Consider the following 18,411-nt stretch of genomic DNA (forward strand, 5'->3'; position numbering starts at 1 on the left):
ACACAGCAGGTTCAAAGGGCAATCAACAATTTGACCCATATCTCAATTATCCAAGTGGAAAGGTGGAATACCAATAAAGGCAAATCAAGGTGCAGGGACCTCAGAACCATTTAACAGCAAAGTACATTTCAGTGCCAATGTGGTGGTAAACACATCAAAATCAGGTGAAAGGAAGAGGAGAAGAGAAAATATAAAAGCAATTCACGATAACATGTTTAACAAAAGGGAGAAGTTACCTGATCCTACTATTGCAGTATCAAATCGCTGCTACAAAAGGCCCTCAGGAGGCGAGAGATGTAGTAAGTCCAGGAATATTACTGCAAGATATTTGTTGCCGCTCCTCCGTCAAACAAACACATTGGGTGAGTGCTCTGGTGTTCACGCAGGATCCTCCCATTCACTCTAACAGCCCAAGTAACCGCGTCCACTTTAGCTTTACTACAAAAATTAAACGCTCGGTCGAGAGGGACACCTCGAGGGCTATTCACAAAGGTATCTTACACCTGTGAGTACACTACACATGCAAGGATGCTCTCTGAGACTTACTGTGCTACTTTCAGCTATCCAACATTACCAGCGTAAACATAGTAAAATAAGTAGACTTCGCGTCTATGCCATTAAACTGAGGTGGGGCAAAAATTTACAAATGCAACTTACTACAACTAAAGTTGAGCAATAGAAAGTGCAGCCCCACACATAGCCAGTCAATGGTAAAGCAAAACCTTCCCTTAGAACATACTGGAGACAGAGACTTAACAATAGAACCTAATAGGAAATTAACATAAATTAAAATGATTTATTTAGCCTTCATATAAATTCAAAAAATGTTTACACATAAAAAAACAATTACTTCATGATAACATTTTAAACTTTAATTTAAAAAATATTGTAACTATTAAGAAAATAAGTTCAAATAATTATATTCATAACTTTTTCTAAACAGCTCTGTGTAAGGCAATTTAGATTTCTGAGTACATAACAAAAAAATACAACAATTTCATTTTCGATGTGATTTTTTACAACAAATCTTTAAAGAAATGTTTATTCAACACATTCAAAATTAATTAATTATTTAATGAAAATACAAATTACAAGTGTTGTTGCATTTTTCATTTTGTTCTACATTTGAAGTACATAAAATTAATTTACTGTACACCCCAGAGACTGGCTAAGTTCTCCAAGGTGGCCCCAGGTTGGAAGAGGTGCGGTATAACGGGGGCAGACCACAAGCATATGTTCATGGATTGTCCTATGCTGGAACATTATGGGAATAAAGTAAGTGGCTATGTAGAGGAACTCATGGTCTGTGAAGTCAAGGTAAGACACTCTTTGATATCCTGTGGGGTAGACTTGGCTTTGAATAACCTCAATGAGCACCAAAAGGACCTCTTGTTCTTACTTGCAAGAACAGAAATTTGCAAACCCTGAATTTCTCAGGTTCTATTAAGACAGTAAGGCATGTGAGACAACTAGACCTAGCGTGTAACAATAAAGAGGTCGAAAAGCTTAGGTCTCCTTTAAAACTGGCAAGCGAATCCTATTAGTCCAATGATTACACCATAACTTAGCTGAGTTGAGGTTGGACCGTATTGTGTATAATACCATTCATCAAGACACACAGTCATACCTACGTTAAGGAGTATCTCAGTCCGTCGACTAGGATAACTAGAGTTGGGTAGTGACTGTCCGTGGAATGAGAACAAAAAAGATAAATTATACTTTTCTAAAAATGAATGTTATATTAGTGTTTAATTTAACAAAACATCTTAAAACAATAAAATACTTTCATTTTAGTTATTATGGCCAGTAAATTACATTTATTTAGATTTTTAGTTTACAGTATTTAATGTAATATTATTTCCTATGGGTTTTATTTGACGTCTCTACCTCCAATATTATTTAGGGAGGATGTTGCAGTTCCAACAGATGGCCGTGTGTGATTTTGGAGTTACTCCAGGAGTTGGAGTACATTTACGACTGTTTTAGGTACATTGTGGCCGTTGTAACTTTAGAAGTGTGTCTTGTAAATTAAAATGGGCTTACTCCTTTGTCGGTGATTCTTTTGCCCTTCCCTAAACTCCTGCCTTAGCCTCTCACCTTCATTCATAAATATTTCCCATTTTACAACCACATCCTTCTGTCCCTCCTACATTTACTACTAAAAGGTATGCTAACATGTGGAAACTTGGCATTGGAGGCAGACAACTCAACCAGAAAAAGAATAGATGGGAGAGGCGGAACGTCCGCACGTAGGTTTGTGAATCGCATTTTGTCGTACTTTAGTCGTCCTGTTGTAGTTCATGAATAGGCCTGATTACAGCTGCAGCTCTCTTGGATGTATCTGATGTAAATTTAAAGCTCATGAGACTATCCCCAGCAGATGGGAAGCAGGTTCCATTTGTAGCAAACATGAAATGGTAAGATGTCACTCAAATGGATCTTTATAATACTAGGCTGTGTCCCCTCAGAACAGAGGTGTTAAGGACTATTTATGGTGGGGTCAAGAATGGTTTGCATAGGGTTGGCCATGTCTGTAGTTGCACAAAGACTAGAGAATGATGTGGCGGGATTTTGCAGAGATTAACTACCAGTTGTTCTATCGTCTTTAGTTTTTCTCAATGATTAGCACTTGGTGGCACAGGCAGTAACAGACGTTGGGCCTATACAGACCTACAACAAAGGAAGCCTTTTCTTCAGCTGCCTGGTGAGGCTCATTAAGGCTGCAGACAGCTTGGGGTTACTTGCATTCCTGATCATGGGGGCGTGGCCTCAAAGTTCAGAATCAACTCAACCTTGTGGGTTGGAGCCATAGCTTATTAACACAAAGGGAGCAAAAGACGTGGGATGGAATGAGGCAACAAATAGTCACAAAGAAATAAGGCTAATTCAAGCATTTCCATCCCTCGCTGTATGCTTTTCTCAGTACACAGATTGTTGGACAATCAATGGATTGATGTCTTTGTGGCTGCTTCATGTGAATGTTCTGCTATAGTGAAACCTCCTCCCAGGGTTGACACCTTTTATTCTCCCGCAGTGTCTATCTCATGTACATAGGTTGCATTTATAACTGAAATTTTCATCACATTTCGAGCACTGTTAATTGTCTTTCTCGCTGTGGGTCCTCTCATGTTGAATCAAACTGAATCTCCAGCAGACACCTCCCTGGCATTTAGAGCAATTACAAGGTTTTGTCTAGTGTGAGTTCTCTCGTGTTGAACAAGAGTAGATTTGTGGCTGAAGCTTTTCTGGCATTCAGTGCACTGATAAGGTCTTTCACCAGTGTGAGCTCTCTCATGTTTAATGAGAGAGGCCTTACAAATGAATTTTTTTGGCACTTTGAGCACTGGTAAGGTTTGTAGCCAGTGTGTGTTAGCTTATGTACAGTGAGATTAGTTTTCTGACTGAACCTTTTCTGGCATTCAGAGCACTGATGAGGTTTTTGCCCAGTGTGGATTCTCTTGTGTCTAATGAGACTGACTTTACAACTAAAACATTTTTGGCACTCTGAGCACTGATAAGTTTTGTAGCCAGTGTGTGTTATCTTATGTCGAGTGAGACTATTTTTATGACTGAAACTTTTCTGGCATTCAGTGCACTGATGAGGTTTTAGCCCAGTGTGTGTGTTCTCATGTTGAATGAGACAGTATTTCTGCCTGAAGCTTTTCTGGCACTCTGAGCACTGATAAGGATTTAGCCCAGTGTGGATGTTCTCATGATAAATTAGACGGGCCTTACAACTGAAGCTTTTTTGGCACTTTGAGCACTGATAAGGTTTGTACCCACTGTGAATCCTTTCATGTTGTGCAAGATGACTTTTCTGACTGAAGCTTTTTTGGCATTCAGTGCACTGATAAGGTCTTTCACTAGTGTGAGTTCTCTCATGTTGAATAAGAATAGATTTGTGGCTGAAGCTTTTCTGGCATTCAGTGCACTGATAAGGTTTTTGCCCAGTGTGGATTATCTCATGTTGAATGAGATTGACTTGATAACTGAAAAGTTTTTGGTACTCAGTGCACTGATAAGGTTTTAGCCCAGTGTGTGTTCTCTCATGTCGAGTGAGATGATCTTTCAGTCTGAAGCTTTTCTGGCATTCAGCGCACTGATACGGTTTTACCCCAGTGTGTGTTCTCTCATGTTCAGTGAGATTACCTTTCAGTCTGAAGCTTTTCTGGCATTCTGAGCACTGATGAGGTTTGAGCCCAGTGTGGATTGTCCCATGTTGAATGAGAGAGGATTTGTGAGTGAAGCATTTCCGGCATTCAGGACACTGATAAGGTTTTTGTCCAGTGTGAGTTATCTTGTGTTTAGTGGGGTGGGATTGATAATGAAAGATGTTCTCCAATCTATTACTCTTATTCGAGTTATGTGAAGCTCCATGTTGGGTTTGCTCCTGGACACCGGCCATCTTAAGACTGAATCTGATTACAGAGTCTGTACTTGTTTATGTTACACTCAGCATTAACTTCTAAAAAAAACTGCTTTTTTAACATTTGTGTTCAACTAATTATAGCTTTGATCCGGAGATTATTTTCTTACTTTTAAACGCAGCCTGTCTAACCTGTTTTATAAAATTTCACTGAGGAGCCCCTTGTATTTAGTGAGTTGGATTCATTTTCTCCAAGTCATGCCCGGGTGAGTTCTCTCAAGTTGAATTAACTCATTTTGTGACTCCATTTTATCAGATTTGAATTAGGGGTTTTAAAGGTCTTTGGGGTTTAGTTTTTGCCGTTTAAGTATTTTTGTTCATGCAAGAAATGACAGGGGATTAGGGCATGCCAGAGTGGCTTTATGAGTTAGAAATGGATAGGACTGCCCTCTTTTTGACTTTGCGGCAGTACATGCTTTGTAGCTCTTTGGCTAAGGCAGGTACATGGTCGACTTTGGCGGTCCGGGACACTTTGAAACTACTCAGATCAATCCAAGCGACAGTGTGGTGGGGATAATGTTTTGGTATTGGAAAGAATAAGCCAGCGTCTTTGCTGTAATGAGAAAGAGCATTTACAATTAGTTTTTTCAAACAATGTCTTCTTTCTAAGTATCACTTGAGACGTAGACAAAAGCTTGCTCTTTCAAACTGCGGTTATTAGTCTCTCTGACAATTCTGTCACTTCATGGTCACGGATACTGTTTTTTAGGAGGGGATTGGGTCTCCAGGGCATTTCTCATAAACCGTCAGACAGAATTTACAACACTGATTATTCTCAAATGCACTGTGTAGGTATCAATTGTAGCAATGTTCTTTGTTCAACCAATCTTGAAATGTTTCTTTTGAGTGAAAATATTTTTACAATTAGTAGATGTAGATTTTCAATTCACCTCTGAGTTCCATTCATATTTCAGAGGCTCTTCAATCTCAGTAACTGACTCTTCGTAAACATTTATCGTCATTTTTCTTTAAATATTTGACAACATTCACATTCATTAGTTTCTTCCACTCCAAATTCTTCACCATTCCTGGCACTTAGAATACGTTTCTCCTCTAGACCTCGAGAATGTTTTAAATTTCCTTGAAATAATCCTTTTTATTGTGTGTCACAAAATTAAAACCTTCTTTTATCTATTCATGCTTCGGTCACCTGGAGAAATAGAGTTAGATATTGTAAATCAACACGTAGAGAAAATATTTATGACTTTGTACTTTGCAGAAAGAAAGCATTTATAGAAGCAAGATAGGAAATCAGTTTGAGTTGCATTTCAGATAGTGATGAAACAGATCTGGGACACAGTGTAGAAAGGAAGCTTGAAACCACTGGAACTCAAGGTTGTGAAAGCGAAACAAGTGAATATTTAAGAAAGAAGTTAGACATATATTCTCGCAAAGATTATCAGACACAGCCAACATATTTGTAATACTGTTAAAGAATTATCAGATGCTATTTATTCCACTGCACAGTGGGAGTGTTCATTTATTCTTTTTTTCCAATGATCTATGAAAGGACATTTAACTGAACAAAGGAATTGGCCTGTTGTAATCACTGCTTCAAATGCCACCATAGACTGAGGCCGTGTCCAGTTAGATCAGTGGAATTCATCATTTCAAATTTGGGGATGAAAAGGACTTACTTTGTCGCCTGGAACTCATCACACTCCTCCTACAGGGCCCAGGCACTGCAACACCTGACAAAGGAAAAACATCACAATATTAAAGGAAACCAAAAAGGGCAAGAAAAGAAAAAACACAAAACAGAGGAATTAGAGAAAAAATAGACTATCTTCCATTCTCACCACAAGTACACAGCATGACCCCTGAAGTGGCAACAGGATGGGAGGATGTAAAGAGGTGGAAGTCAGATCCAGAGAGAAAAGATGCAGAAAGAATAGACATAGGGAGGATGGTATCACGTGGTGTAGAGGAGGAGAGAAATGCACCAATTGTAAAGGAACTGCCTGGGCAAAACAGGAGGCAAGTGCTCACAGTCCAGTGCATCCTGACCTGATAAGGAACCTGACCTGCACTAGGCGCCCAACAAGTTCCATCAGGTTATTATCGGACGTCTGATAGCAACAAGAAAAGTGTATGGAGGTAGTCAAATGCTGAAGTTGGAGAGACATAAACCAAGAGGGAAAAGAGAAAGAAGAAACAGGCTACAAGGAAACTTAGGGTGCTAGGAAACACTAACCAACAGTTATGTGCTCCTTCCTCCAAGGGTGTCAGCCTCACCTCACAGTATAGCCTGATTATTCCAGATTACCTTGATAGGAAGTAAAGAGAAGGTTTTACATAAGATGACAATCGCACTTTATCCCATCTTCTAAATTACCGTCCTGAACTAACAAAACAAAATGAGCTGTTGTTCGCTGAAAACCATTGTGAAGCAACTATGGTTATAAATATACAGACCATGATCTATGATCCCACTGCTGGGAAAGGTCTCGGTGCATGTAAAGTGCACCCACAGTCTCAGAGAACAGACCCCAACAACACAGTCCATTCTTCATAACTCCCATCTGTCCATTTACAGTTCATGAAACTTGCGAAGCAGAACAATCTGGTTCACAAACGGCATGTTAAAGTCCTCCTACATAATTCTGCCCACAGTCCATAAGTAAGTCAACGCACTCTTAGATTTATACAAACCACGCTCTCTGAGAAACAGCAATTCAAGGTCAAGCTGATGCAGTGTGGGAATACTGAGAAATGGAAAAGCAACAAGGCATCAATGTTTTGGCGCTTTCTATTTATAAATTATCTAAAGGGATGATGTGGAGGGTCGGTGTCTTGAGAGCCCCAAAGGACGGCGACTCAAGAGCTGGAATTTGGACTCCAACCTTCGCAGGACAAAGCTTAGAACATTGGAATGTTGAGATCTCCATTGTAGACCTTGGAGCAGCAGCAACCTGATATAGGCCCGCTGCTCTCAACATTACAATGTCCTTACACCCAGCCTCTCTTTTCCCTGCCTCTCCAAAATATATGAATTGGGCAGAGAAAAGCAAAAGATAGTGCCTGTGCAGTCGGGCTCCAGGAGCCTTCCCCCTTCTTCCCATAGCTCGCAGTGCCACTGGCGTCTCAGAAGGAGGAGGGGGATTACTGCTCAGCTCCTGCATCTCCCTTCATCACAGAACGACGAAAAGCAGTTTAGCCGAGCTCAGGGAGAACAAGGTGTGGACTCCAGTCCCTTTCATAGCTACTGCTGTTAATGTTCAATAATCAACCACCGTGGCAATGCATGCAGCTCCTAACTGTTGAACATTCACATCAACAGCTGTCAAACAAAGGTTCGGAGTCGCAGGGGTATCTCAACCCCCTCGATCTCGGTCCTCTTTGTTTTATTAATTAACATATTCTGCCCTCCTTAGTCAAATGTTGTAATGACATATAGTCCTCCGCAGAAGGCTATACCAGCCATTAAAGGACCGCTCCCTAGTTAAAGGCCTTTGCCTTTGGAGCTGTAAGGCCATATTAAAGATTTAAAATATTTACAGTAGTCAGGAACATGGTTACTCTTTCAGAGAAATATTCATTATAGTATTTGCAAGAGGACCACATAAAGTATATAAATAGACAGACCAACACAACAACTGTCTGCTAAGAAATGAAAAAAGGTTCTTCTATAACATCAAATAGCAAATTGACAGAGTCTGCTCAGTTAAAATGAAAGGAAAGTTCTTAAATATAAAATTAGGGGTGGGGTGTAAACTCCACTTCGCCTGCAGATTTCACGGAGTTTACTGGCACCCATCCTTACTTTTCAGGTGAATCAAGACCAGAAGGCCCGCTGATGTGTCCAAAGCAAGGCGGCCCATGTTGAAGATACTTGCACCCTATCTATTTTTGTGAATAGGACTTTTTTTTGCATTTGTTGCAGTACACGACCCCTCGGCCCCCAGCTCAGGTGCATGTGCCTCACAATACCAATCCAGTTCATTATCAGGGTGGGAGTTATCAGTGACAGATGGGCACTATAATGTAAACTCCTCAGCCAGAAGCAAAAAGGCTACTTCTTCAACTGAGAGGGGATGGGCAGTGTGTGGGAGCCCCGTACCTCTTGATGCCCATCCCAGCCATCTAGAAAGTCCATTTGGGATAACATGCCTCAGAGTTCTCAGTCAAAAAAGGTTTCACCCCCACTCTCCTCCCTTGAGCCTACCCCCCCCCACCTCACAATAATCCTACAAAGCCGGATAAGGGGGCAGCTGGAACTTGAGTGGACTATGCAGCTCCAGGGTTTATGGGCAAGTCCCTTCTTTACCTCACTCAGTGTCTAGCTGGCGCTGTGCAGGCAGAACGCTGCGACTAAGACTGCTGCTGCTCGATGGGATTTTTGCTGTCAGATCTGTGCTGCTGCTTGGGTCATCTCCCTGCTGCGAGGAGGGGGAGCCCTAATCATCCCCCATCAATCTCTGGAGAGCTCGGCTTCCTCTGAGATGGAGGTAGGGAGAGACACATCCTGCACAGACACAGAGAAGTGATGGGGTGCTGGCACTGGAGAGCTGTGGTAGTTATGGGCTTAGAGCTGGAGTTTGTTTCCATGTCACACATTGTGCTTTCTCCATTCTGTCCGGAACACAGTATCTTTTGCCGGATGACACTTTCTTCTTGAGTGGGTAAGGCTTACAGTGGTTGGTGAACATGGGGTGAGAATTCTTATTTGGGGGTGACCTTTCGTTGAGGTTTATTTGGTTTGACTCACATGGGGCTGTTTGTTGCCAGTGCCCCTAAAGTGCAGTTTGTTGACATTTCTAGGCAGGCAAGCATGAAACAGATTGTTTGTAAATCTCCCTGACCCTCAAGTTACTCTTTGAGGTTTTGCTTCCAGTTCCTAAGGGTCAGTCTGTGCAAAGGTGATGGGTGTTAGTAGTATAAATTGTGAGGTTGAGTCGATGGTAAGCATGCCTCTGTTTAATTCTATGTAGAGTGGTCTTTGAGCTCCGCCTCACGGTTACAGAATGATTTCTGAATCCTGGAGCCCCCCACATTGGCACCTGCATGTGTTCTTTGCAGAGGGTCTAAACTTCCTTGCCCTTTGGAGCCATCAGAAAACGTTGGAGTCAAAATGTGAGGTTTCTGAAGTCTCTAAAGGATATATTTTTTTAAGTTAAAGGGTTTCATAGCGATCCTTCCTGCAATGAGACAGGCTACACTTCTTATGTTGACAATGCCATGTGGTGCCTTAGCCCATGAATGGAAGGGGTTGGGGGCAGGATTGAAAGATTAAAAGATCTGAAGATGTGCCCTCAGCACATGGGGGTCCAGCGCTTTCTACTCAGAATGCTGAGGCGCTTATTGTGTGTATACGAAGTGTGCATACTTTGTACGTCTTTGGGCGCAGAGATGCATTTACCAACGAGTGTACTCATACAGATAAGAATAGGCCCTCTAACGTACCCTTGTTCTCAACACTTCTTGGGAGGATGGGTGTGAGGCCCCAGGATTGCACCACTCCCACTGACATCAGGGGTCCAGCTTTTGGGTGCTTTCTTCTGTCATGTGGTTATCAGGTAGGACATGGGGTGTTCCCTAACGCCGAAGCCTCACTGCCTAAGGAGTTGAGATGTTCGAAAAAGGCAGAGCTCACAGCCATTAGTATCAGGTGTCACAACTCGCAGGACCACATGCCAAAACTAGCAAGGCCTCATTTTTGTGATGTTGTTTCCTAGCAGCTCTTTGATTCCCACCGAAAACCTCACCTGCTAGGAGTAGGATTTATTTTACAGGGAAAGGCAGGCTTTCCCCTCTGATCCAGGCAGTATTTTATTTCAGCCTTATCTTTATTGTGTCTATGTGCTGGTCTGCAGCGGGGTGTCCTTGCACCTTCTGACCTGTCAGGTAACAGACCATGGCAAGTGGACTGCACTTGCTCATTGGCCCTTTGTGTAAAGCCCAAATCCCAGGAGTCGGGGTAGGGGGAAAGAACTCTTTGTTTCTTGAGTGGTACTGTGTTGTAGTCAGGGTGGTTGGGTGGAACACTGCAGAATCTTGCAGAGTTTTTGTAAATGCCACTGGAATTCCGTGGAGAAGAACTCCGCGAGTTTTGCCCACCACCATCTAAAATCTGTAAGAGGTCTGCCATGAAGTCTGCCTCTTGGAAAAGGGTACAAAAAAATGTCAGCAAATATCCCAAAAACAGTACATTTGATACGTTTTCACATTATTGCAAATGCAATTTTACAAAACACACCTACAAAATGAATAATTAATTGTGACTAAAAGCAAGGGGATGACAATGGATATTGCATGTTCTACAATACATCAACTTGGGAAAATAATATTACTTTTTCTCAGGTGCTGTATTATCCTCAATTTCCCACTTGTTTTTTTTAATTCCCATGATTGCATTGACTCCCTAGCACTCCTTTTAGAATGCCCTGCTCAATCATTTTATCAATGACAGGTACAATTCCCTCATCTACTGCTCTTGTAAGATTGCACTGAGGAGTGTGCGGATACACCTCATTCGGTTTCACCGTGGTTGTACTGGCTCTGCACTGTCAATCAATCCAGTTTCTTTTCCTGTAAAATTCCAGGCCTCTTAATTTTCTGTGCCATTTAAATCTGGAGGTAAATCCTCTCTTGTGAAGACTGGTTACAAATGAACTCTTGAGTCTTGTGAATGTAATATAAAGTCTTCATTTTGAGTCTGAATGACAACAACATCCTCTGTACAGTAAATTATACAATTCATTTTACAAAGAAGGTAACGCTCTATAAACACTGAGCTTGTCTCACTAAGTATAAATTTGTGGACATTCATTATGGACACAATTTGTACAGGAACATTTGCTGACAGCTTATTAATTAGTTGGTCATCAAAGTGCCTACAACTTGTACTTCTTTTCCCAAGAGGAGTACGTTTGGAGCTTCCGTACATGAGACTGTGGAATGGGGGAGCACCGTCACAGATTAAAAGTGATGCTAGATGGCTTCTCCTTCCACAAAAGGGTCACTCTGGTTTCACCTCTAGGACTGCACCGAGGATGCAATCCTTCTCCCGTCTCGGGCTCCGTCACTGTGTCTGATTCTGTCCAATAGGAACTCCCAGTGCAGGTGTAAATTGTGCAAAATCATTATTAATTACTGAAGGAATTTTTTAAATCTTACATTTGTTGAGAATTTGGCATTCTATATTGCATTAGGCTGTGGGGTCTCGGGACTGAAGGCATGTTTCAATTTAACTGCCTTTGATTCTGCATGTTCGACACAGAGGCCAGTTAGGCTGGGACCATTGCCTAAGACACCCCACACTGTGCCATCAGATTCATGTTCTGTGAATCACTGTGAAACCAACACTCCCAGTTACTGCAAATATGGCAAAGAGTGTTCCTTATTCTGCACATAATTAGTATTTGAGGTGAATACTCGCCATGCACTGCTAATTACCGCACATATTACATCACTCATGACACCATCTATGGCATTATTAATAATATCAGTGCAACATTTGTTGTAAGATGATTGATTAAAAAACTGGGATGAGAGTTATGGTTACCTTAGAGCACAAGTTATAGTCATTTGGCAATTTCCTAACTTTAATGTCCCTATAACCTTTGTTTTTTTCAGTGAATTTCTACATTTTTAATGCTATTTGTGGGAGGGAGTTTTCTATAGCGTGAACTCGACCCGAAGGCATCAGAGCACTTTACATGAGCGGCAGTTGCATTATAGATGGACACATTCATTTTGTTATGCACAGAAGGATTAAGTGATTTGCCCAGAATCACAGGATGTTGAGTGCCCTCGATGAGACATGAACCCGGTTCCCCAGCTTCGAGGTCGACCGCTCTAGCTGTTAGGCCACATCCGCATCCTAACTATAATGTCCCTGTAACCTTTGTTTTTTTAGTGAATATATGGTTTGAAAACGACAGAAGGCTGTTGAAACGCGTTACCTACCAGATTTGTAGCCTCAAATAAACATGTATGATAGCATCCCCGAGCGTGCTGGAGTCTGTATCAGATTGTGTAGCAGACCATGTGACGAAATATACATATATATATACATATTCCACAGCAAGATCCCAGGGGTACCACCATCCAAAGAAAGGCGCAACACCAGGAAACAGACTCGAAAGGCAAAGTTAGAAAGTTAAATGATGATTTATTCAAGCATCAAGTGTACAAATGACGCGTTTCGGCCGCCAGACATGCGGCCTTGATCACATATATATATAAATATTCACTGAAAAACCTTAGAAATTCACTGAAAAAAACATAGGTTTCAGGGGCGTTATAGTTAGTTGGATATTTCACTGGTATAAAATCATAGAAATTCCTCCGTTATAGTTAGCTCAGCTAACTGTAACTCCCACCCCCGCAAAGCACTACTGATGACGTCACATATTACATCACTCATGACATGGTCATTGACATCACTGATGACATCATCCAGTGACTGTGTGTTTCTGTAAAGTTTAAATATGTTTAATATATATATATATAGGGAAAGGCGTATTGAAGAATGAATGGGTGTATGAGTGTCTGAATGGATGATTTAGTAGGTGCGTGACTGACTATAAGTGAGTGATTAAACGTATCTTACTGAATGCATGGGTTAGTGACTAAACTGTGTGAATGTCTATATCCGTCTGTCTGACTGTTGGTGTGTAAGCAGCTGCATGGGTTTGTGAATAGCTACATGTGTGTCTATATGAGTTATTGATTGGTTGTCTGAGTATCTGTATGGGTGCCTGAGTGTTTATGTGGGGGGTGTGTGTGACTGTGCATAGATGTGTGAGTGGGTGATTCACTGGGTGCATGGTGTCAAGAGTGCATCTGTGATGGACTGTATGGGTGGGTGGGTGAGTGAGTGTATGGGTGTGTTAGTGAGTGTATGTATATCTCAGTGGTACATGTGTGAGTAACTACATATGTGAAAGGCAGTAAATGTGAGTGTTGGACTATATAAAGGAACTATATGTGAGAGAGTGATTGTGAGATGGGTGTATGGATGAGTTGCATCAGTGACTGTATAAGAGCATAAGAATGTGCTAGTATTTGTATGAGTAAGTGAGCTCGTGTGTGTATGACTGTATAGGTGAGCAAATGGGAGTGTGATTAATTATTTTCATGACTGACTAGGTGTGTGAGTACCTCTATGGATGAGTGGCGGTGTGTGAGTTTCTACATAGGTGTATGAGTGCATATGATAGTCCTGTACTGAGTGACCGTAAGTATGACTGACCGTACGGGTGAGTGAGTGAATGTGTGTGTAGACCTAAGAATCAGTCAGTGGGTATGTAGTTATTGGTGTTAGAGTGTCTATGGTTTTGAGAATGGCAGTCTGTAATTTAGAGTGGGTGTATCAAAAGTTATATTAGGGTGTGAGAAGATGCATGAAATTATCACATGGATGATGTCATCAGTGATGTCATTTGAGATGACATCAGTAATGTCATCAGTGATGCCACTGACCATGTTATGATTGATGTAATATGTGATGTCCTCAGCAGTGCATTGCGGGGGCGCGAGTTATAGCTGGCTGAAAAACCTATAACGGGGGAATTTCACTGATTTTGTACGAGTGAAATGTCCAACTAACTATAATGTCCCTGAAACCTATGTTTTTTCAGTGAATTTCTAAAGGTTTTTAAATGCTAATTTCTAACTATAACGTGCCTGAACCTTATGGTTTTTTCAGTGGATTTCAAAGGTTTTTTTAAATGCTAATTTCTAACGTTAACATGCCTGAAACCTATGGTTTTTAAAAAAAATATATATGTGTGTGTGTGTGTGTGTGTGTGTGCGTGTGTGTGCGCAATATAACTGGGTCTGTCTAAAGGTATATTTTCTTAATAATGTGTCAAGCGCTTGCACGTCTATAAAGGCATTAAGGCACAGAAACAAAAGACTGGAGTGGAGCGTGTTTACTGCCAATCACACTGCTGCGCTATTAGTTATTCGGTTGTAACTTGAACAAAGCAAAGGAATGAAGCAAACCATAACCCCCTTAACTCGACGTATGGCCACCAGAGTTCTACGGCCATGCACGCGCAGGTGCGTCTAAGGTAAATACGTGTGGGTGTCTATTTACACTCATATCTTTCTGTGTGCATGTTTGTTTCTGTACAGGTGTGGGTGCTGAGTGTGTTAGTGTATGCGCATGCCCTCTGTATGTTTATACGCATGCACAAGCAGACACCCATAGTGGAATACCATAAGAGTGTAAAGTGCTTTGAAGTCTGTCCAGCCTTTTGTACAACTATTGACACCTCTTCACAGCACAGGAAACGCTGGTTTGTTTGTGCTGAAGCAGGTAACTGCCTCAACCTCCCCCCTCTGCCCCTTAAAAAAATGCTCCTCCACAGCTTAAAGCGATGCAAACAGAAGTTACTCCTAAAGATGTGACAAGAACATGTAAACACAATTAACGAGACAGCCACTAACAGTAGCCGTTGATTCCATGTGTACATGTCTGGCAGGGTTCCAGCCCCGCCACCCCAGGCTAACAGTCATGGTGTAATCCCTGGCAAGTGTCAGAATAATGGCACTGGATGCGCTTAAACACTGTCTTCAGGGGGCTTTGAGGAGAAAAAGTCACACAGAGCACTAGTGGGATCAGAAGAGTAACAATCAACAAAGAGCAAAGAACTGTTGGATTGCATGTTTAAATCGCATTCTTGAACCACGCATCAACGGACCTGCTCACACTTGTGAGCACCCTCCTCGTGCCTGAAGTTCACAGGAATATAAAACAGTCACAGTCTAGCTGCCAGAGACATAATCAAGTTATCCTTTCAAAGTGACAAGAGGCGCTAATTCAAAGATCTGCAGCTAATCAAATTAGTGAAGTGATATACCACAAACAGAGCATCAGTGAAGAGCAATTAGAGGAATAGTGAACAATAATTAGAGAAGTCCTGTACAGCAATAAGAGGACTAGTGAAGAGCAATTAGATGAATAGTGTACAGAAATTAGAGGAATAGTGAACAGCAATTAGAGGAACAGTGGACAACAATTAGATAAATAGTGAACAGCAATTAGAGAAATAGTGAAGAGCAATTAGAGGAATAGTGAACAGCAATTAGAGGAATAGTGAACAGCAATTAGAGAAGTCCTGTACAGCAATAAGAGGACTAGTGAAGAGCAATTAGAGGAATAGTGTAAAGAAATTAGAGGAATAGTGAACAACAATTAGAGAAGTCCTGTACAGCAATAAGAGGACTAGTGAAGAGCAATTAGAGGAATAGTGTACAGAAATTAGAGGAATAGTGAACAGCAATTAGAGGAACAGTGGACAACAATTAGATGAATAGTGAACAGCAATTAGAGGAATAGTGAACAGCAATTAGAGGAATAGTGAACAGCAATTAGAGGAATGTTGTACAGAAATTAGAGGAATAGTGAACTGCAATTAGAGGAATAGTGAACAGCAGTTAGAGGAATAGTGAACAGCAATTAGAGGAATAGTGTACAGAAATTAGAGGAATGGTGAACAACAATTAGAGAAGTCCTGTACAGCAATAAGAGGACAAGTGAAGAGCAATTAGAGGAATAGTGAACAGCAATTAGAGGAATAGTGAACAGCAATTAGAGGTATAGTGAACAGCAATTAGCCGAATAGTGTACAGAAATTAGAGGAATAGTGAACAGCAATTAGAGGAATAGTAAACAACAATTAGAGAAGTCCTGTACAGCAATAAGAGTACTAGTGAAGAGCAATTAGAGGAATAGTGTATAGAAATTAGAGGAATAGTGTACAGAAATTAGAGGAATAGTGAACAGCAATTAGAGGAATAGTGAACAGCAATTAGAGGAATAGTGTACAGAAATTAGAGGAATAGTGAACAGCAATTAGAGGAATAGTGAACAGCAATTAGAGGAATAGTGTACAGTAATTAGAGGAATAGGGAACAGCAATTAGAGGAATAGTGAACAGCAATTAGAGGAATCGTGTACAGTAATTAGAGGAATACTGAACAGAAAATAAAGGAATAGTGAACAGCAATTAGAGGAATAGTGTACAGTAATTAGAGGAATAGTGAACAACAATTAGAGAAGTCCTGTACAGCAATAAGAGTAGAAGAAGAATTAGAGGAATAGTGTCTAGAAATTAGAGGAATAGTGAACTGCAATTAGAGGAATAGTGAACAGCAATTAGAGGAATAGTGTACAGAAATTAGAGGAATAGTGAACAGCAATTAGAGGAATAGTGAACAGCAATTAGAGGAATAGTGTACAGAAATTAGAGGAATAGTGAACAGTAATTAGAGGAATAGTGAACAGAAATTAAAGGAATAGTGAACAGCAAATAGAGGAATAGTGTACAGTAATTAGAGGAATAGTGAACAGAAATTAGAGGGATGGTGTACAGAAATTAGAGGAATAGTGAACAGCAATTAGAGGAATAGTGAACAGCAATTAGAGGAATAGTGTACAGGAATTAGAGGAATAGTGAACAGCAGTAGGAGGAATAGTGAACAGCAATAGGAGGAATAGTGTACAGAAATTAGAGGAATAGTGGACAGCAATAAGAGGACTAGTGAATAGCAATTAGAGGAATAGTGTATAGAAATTATAGGAATAGTGAACTGCAATTAGAGGAATAGTGAAAAGCAATTAGAGGAATAGTGTACAGAAATTAGAGGAATAGTGAACAGCAATTAGAGGAATAGTGAACAGCAATTAGAGGAATAGTGTACAGTAATTAGAGGAATAGTGAACAGAAATTAAAGGAATAGTGAACAGCAATTAGAGGAATAGTGTACAGTAATTAGAGGAATAGTGAACAGAAATTAAAGGAATAGTGAACAGCAATTAGAGGAATAGTGTTCAGTAATTAGAGGAATAGTGTACAGAATTTAGAGGAATAGTGAACTGCAATAGGAGGAATAGTGAACAGCAATTAGAGGAATAGTGTACAGAAATTAGAGGAATAGTGAACAGCAATAGGAGGAATAGTGAACAACAATTAGAGGAATAGTAAACAACAATTAGAGGAATAATGTACAGTAATTAGAGGAATAGTGAACAACAATTAGAGAAGTCCTGTACAGCAATGAGTACTAGTGAAGAACAATTAGAGGAATAGTGTATAGAAGTTAGAGGAATAGTGAACTGCAATTAGAGGAATAGTGAACAGCAATTAGAGGAATAGTGTACAGAAATTAGAGGAATAGTGAACAGCAATTAGAGGAATAGTGAACAGCAATTAGAGGAATAGTGTACAGAAATTAGAGGAATAGTGAACAGTAATTAGAGGAATAGTGAACAGAAATTAAAGGAATAGTGAACAGCAAATAGAGGGAATAGTGTACAGTAATTAGAGGAATAGTGAACAGAAATTAGAGGGTAGTGTACAGAAATTAGAGGAATAGTGAACAGCAATTAGAGGAATAGTGAACAGCAATTAGAGGAATAGTGAACAGCAATTAGAGGAATAGTGAACAGCAGTAGGAGGAATAGTGTACAGAAATTAGAGGAATAGTGGACAGCAATAAGAGGACTAGTGAAGAGCAATTAGAGGAATAGTGTATAGAAATTATAGGAATAGTGAACTGCAATTAAAGGAATAGTGAACAGCAATTAGAGGAATAGTGTACAGAAATTAGAGGAATAGTGAACAGCAATTAGAGGAATAGTGAACAGCAATTAGAGGAATAGTGTACAGTAATTAGAGGAATAGTGAACAGAAATTAAAGGAATAGTGAACAGCAATTAGAGGAATAGTGTACAGTAATTAGAGGAATAGTGTACAGAAATTAGAGGAATAGTGAACTGCAATAGGAGGAATAGTGAACAGCAATTAGAGGAATAGTGTACAGAAATTAGAGGAATAGTGAACAGCAATAGGAGGAATAGTGAACAACAATTAGAGGAATAGTGAACAGCAATTAGAGGAATAATGTACAGTATTTAGAGGAATAGTGAACAATTAAAGAAGTCCTGTACAGCAATAAGAGGACTAGTGAAGAGCAATTTGAGGAATAGTGGACAACAATTAGAGGAAAAGTGAACAGCCAAGGCAAGTGTC

General features: G+C 40.4%; 1 protein-coding gene across 1 annotated transcript; it reads right to left on the reverse strand.

Moving 5' to 3' along the window:
• Window positions 1-860: 860 nt before the first annotated feature.
• On the reverse strand, window positions 861-6,158 carry LOC144766798 (uncharacterized). The gene is made up of 2 exons (XM_078650554.1): window positions 6,064-6,158; window positions 861-5,576 (listed from the first exon to the last, which is right to left on the reverse strand). The coding sequence occupies exon 2, from the start codon at window positions 4,403-4,405 to the stop codon at window positions 3,179-3,181; it is 1,227 nt and encodes a 408-aa protein (XP_078506680.1). The 5' UTR covers window positions 4,406-5,576; window positions 6,064-6,158; the 3' UTR covers window positions 861-3,178.
• Window positions 6,159-18,411: the final 12,253 nt, after the last annotated feature.

Source organism: Lissotriton helveticus, chromosome 1_1 (genome assembly GCF_964261635.1).
Source record: "Lissotriton helveticus chromosome 1_1, aLisHel1.1, whole genome shotgun sequence".
In the NCBI taxonomy this organism is placed as follows: domain Eukaryota; kingdom Metazoa; phylum Chordata; class Amphibia; order Caudata; family Salamandridae; genus Lissotriton; species Lissotriton helveticus.